This window comes from Sorex fumeus, unplaced genomic scaffold (assembly GCF_029834395.1).
Source record: "Sorex fumeus unplaced genomic scaffold, SorFum_2.1 ptg000034l, whole genome shotgun sequence".
NCBI classification, from domain to species: Eukaryota; Metazoa; Chordata; class Mammalia; order Eulipotyphla; family Soricidae; genus Sorex; species Sorex fumeus.
The window spans coordinates 32,263,739-32,266,714 of record NW_026606091.1 but is presented as its reverse complement, the minus strand read 5'-3'; the positions used below and the strand labels follow the sequence as shown (position 1 = coordinate 32,266,714).

The following is a 2,976-nucleotide window of genomic DNA, read 5'->3' as shown; positions in this document are numbered from 1 at the left end:
TTTTTGCAAACCTTGTTGTCACCTTAAGGAAGGCACGGTCGAACTGTTGCAATTTAGTACAAGGCGAGAGGTCCAATCCCTTAATTGGGGTGTGTGTGTGGGGGGGGGGGCGAAGGTCCGAATTTCGTGGCGTCCAGGGAAGAATAAAATAATGTGATTCCCCACACGTGGGCCCCTGACTGGTGTGGCCCCCGTCCACATAGCTGCGTCCCCTCGACCCAGCAAGGGCCCTCCCGCAGCGTGTGAGAAAGGCAAGTCCTCTGGGGGTCCTTTGTCCCGGTCCTGGGCGAACTGCACCCCGCCCCGCCGCCTCTCCCGTTTCTTTCCAGAGCGACGCCGGGGCGCGTGCTGGTGCCCGGCGGCGGCCGCTGTCCTGCCCGCGGGCTCTCCGCTCCGTCTTCTCTCCGGGTCGCAGGGGCGCGGGGGGGGCTGGGCGGGTGGGTGGGGAGCTACTAAAGTTCGCGTGGGCCCCCGAGGTATCGAACAGGCATTCTCCTCCGTCCGCGCGCTCGGCTCACATGGCGGGCACGAACCGATCCACCGCGCCCGCATAGGCGGCCGCGTGGCGAGCGTGGTAGGCGCCGCCGCCGCCCGCCGCCAGCTGCGCGCCGGGGTTGTAGCAGGGCCCCAGCGGCGCGCCGAAGTGGCCGGGCGACGCGCGCCCGTAGAAATCCGCCGCGGTCTCCACCAGGCCGGCGCCGCCGCCCGCGCCGCCCGCGCCGCCGCCGCCGCCGCTCCCGGCGGGGGGCGAGGCGGGCCCCGCGGCCAGCCGACCCGCGAAGAGGGCGCCGCCGCCCGCGCCCTGCGGGTACGCGCCGTCGGGGCCCGCGTAGGCGGCCGCGTAGGCCGCGGGGTTGGCGGGGCGCGCCCCCGCGCAGCCGGCCGCCGCCGGGTAGCCGGTGCCCGCGCCCCCCGCCGCGGCGCCCGCGGGGGCGAAGGCGCACGAGCCCGCGGGCCCCGACGGCGCGGGGCCGAGTTCGGGGCTGAGCGGGCGCTCGGGCGCCACCAGGCCGAAGACGCGGCACGGGCCCGGCGACGCGGCCGGGTAGTAGACGGGCGGCGGCGGCGGCGGCGCGTAGCCCGCGTAGACGGCGCCCGGGTAGGGCGGGCGCGCGGCGGGCACGGCGCCCGGGAAGATGGCCGCGGCGGCCGCGGCGGCGGCGGCGGCGGCGGCGGCGGCGGCCGCGTCGTGCATGTAGGCCGGGTAGGTGGACAGGTCGGAGCGCTTGAAGCGCTTGCGGCGGCGCAGGAAGCTGCCGCTCTCGAACATGTCCTCGGCGTTGGGGTCCAGCGCCCAGTAGTTGCCCTTGCCCGGGCGGCCGGCCTCGCGCGGGATCTTGAGGAAGCAGTCGTTGAGCGTGAGGTTGTGGCGGATGCTGTTCTGCCACTTCTTGGGGTTGTCGCGGTAGAAGGGGAAGCGCTCGGTGATGAACTTGTAGATGCCGCCCAGCGTCAGGCGGCGCTCGGGCGCGTGCGCTATGGCCATGGCGATGAGCGCGATGTAGCTGTAGGGCGGCTTCCCGCGCTGCAGGGGCCGCTTGCGCCGCCGCCCGCCCGCGCCGCGGCCCGCCGCCTCGCCGGGGACCCCCGCCGCCGGCTCCCCGCGCTCCTCCTTCACCGACGCCAGCGTCTCGGGCTGCGGCGGCGGCGGGGGCGGCCCGCTCTCGGCCGTCATGGTGCGGCGGCGGTGGTGGGGGGGTCCCTGCCGCCGCCCGCTGGGCTCGAGGGTCGCGAGGTGTGCGAGTTGCGTTGCGGCGGGGTCCCGGACACGGCGTCGCGGGAGCCCGCGGGCCTGGCCCCCGTGCCGAGCGCGCGCTCGCTCGCTCGCTCGCAGGCCGGGGAGGGGCGCGCGCTGCAGGTCCGGGTGCCCGCGGTGCCCGCGGCGGGGTGGTGGCTCGGCTCCCAGCGGGGTGCGGCAGAGTCCCGACCGCCGACGGCTCGGCTCGAGGCAGTGGGCAGCTCGAGGCCGGCGGCGTGGACACCCGCGAGTAGGTAGGTCCCGGCCGCGGTTTTCAAAACTTCAAGCCAAGCCTTGGCGTGCCGGTGTCAGGCCGTCAGGAAAGGTCCACAAGCGCTCCTGGAGCTGGGATGCCCGCTGGTCCTGGAGCACCCGTCGAGGTCTGGCGCACAGAGGGAGGCCGCGGGGGGGCACCCCCGCAGGCCTTTCGCAAAGGCCAGTTAGTGCAGGAGCGCGGCCCGCTGTAGGGCCCCCGCGGACGCGCCCCTGGGCTCCAGGCTGCGGGCGGCGCGCTCGGAGCGCCAAGGAGAGGAAGAGGCGCGGGTGGCGAGGCTGGGGCGCGGGCCAGACGGAGCGGCCGGCCGGCGACTGCTCCTCTCTGGAGCGATGGCCTCCAGCCGCCCGCACCGCTGGTGAGGCGCTTCCCCCCGCGTACACCTGGGCCGGCTCCTCCCTCTGCCGGCTTCTCCTTAAAGCCGCCGGGAAACTCGGGGCGGCGCCCGTTCCCCGCCCGCCCTCCCTGCCCCCCGAACTGCCCGCCCCCTGGGCCCAGGCGCACCTCCCCAGGTAGGCGCAGCGCAGGACGGGCTGCGCGGCGGGAGCCCCACAACGTCAGAGCGGGGAGGGCGCTTGGGGAGTCCCCCCACCCCCACCCCACTCCCGGCCGACGGGGAGAATCGAGGCCCGGAGAGGCCAGGGACAGGTTTGGGGCAGACCTCGGTGCTTGGGGTTTTTCTGGCTTCCGCCGGGGTGGAGAGTGGACGGGAGTCTCCGGGTGGAGGAAGAAAAGGCTCGCGCCCCATTTCCCCGTTTTGGCCCCAGTGCTTCGGCTCCTGTGCGAGGGGGGACGGTGGTGGTTTTCAGGTTCCCCAAGATCTTCCAGGACGGTTTTCAAAACTTCAGGCAGTGGGTGGCTCTGCCCCGCGTGGTCTGAACCCGCTGCAGCCTGTGGCTTTTGCAAGGGAGGATGCCCGAGCTCTGGGCGGGAAGGTGACGCGCGGATGCCCCAACGCGGCGAC

General features: G+C 74.5%; 1 protein-coding gene across 1 annotated transcript; it reads right to left on the bottom strand.

Moving 5' to 3' along the window:
- Nucleotides 1-514: 514 nt before the first annotated feature.
- FOXE1 (forkhead box E1) lies at nucleotides 515-1,675 on the bottom strand. The gene has a single exon (XM_056117026.1). It carries the CDS (start codon nucleotides 1,673-1,675, stop codon nucleotides 515-517), a length of 1,161 nt encoding a protein of 386 aa, XP_055973001.1.
- Nucleotides 1,676-2,976: the final 1,301 nt, after the last annotated feature.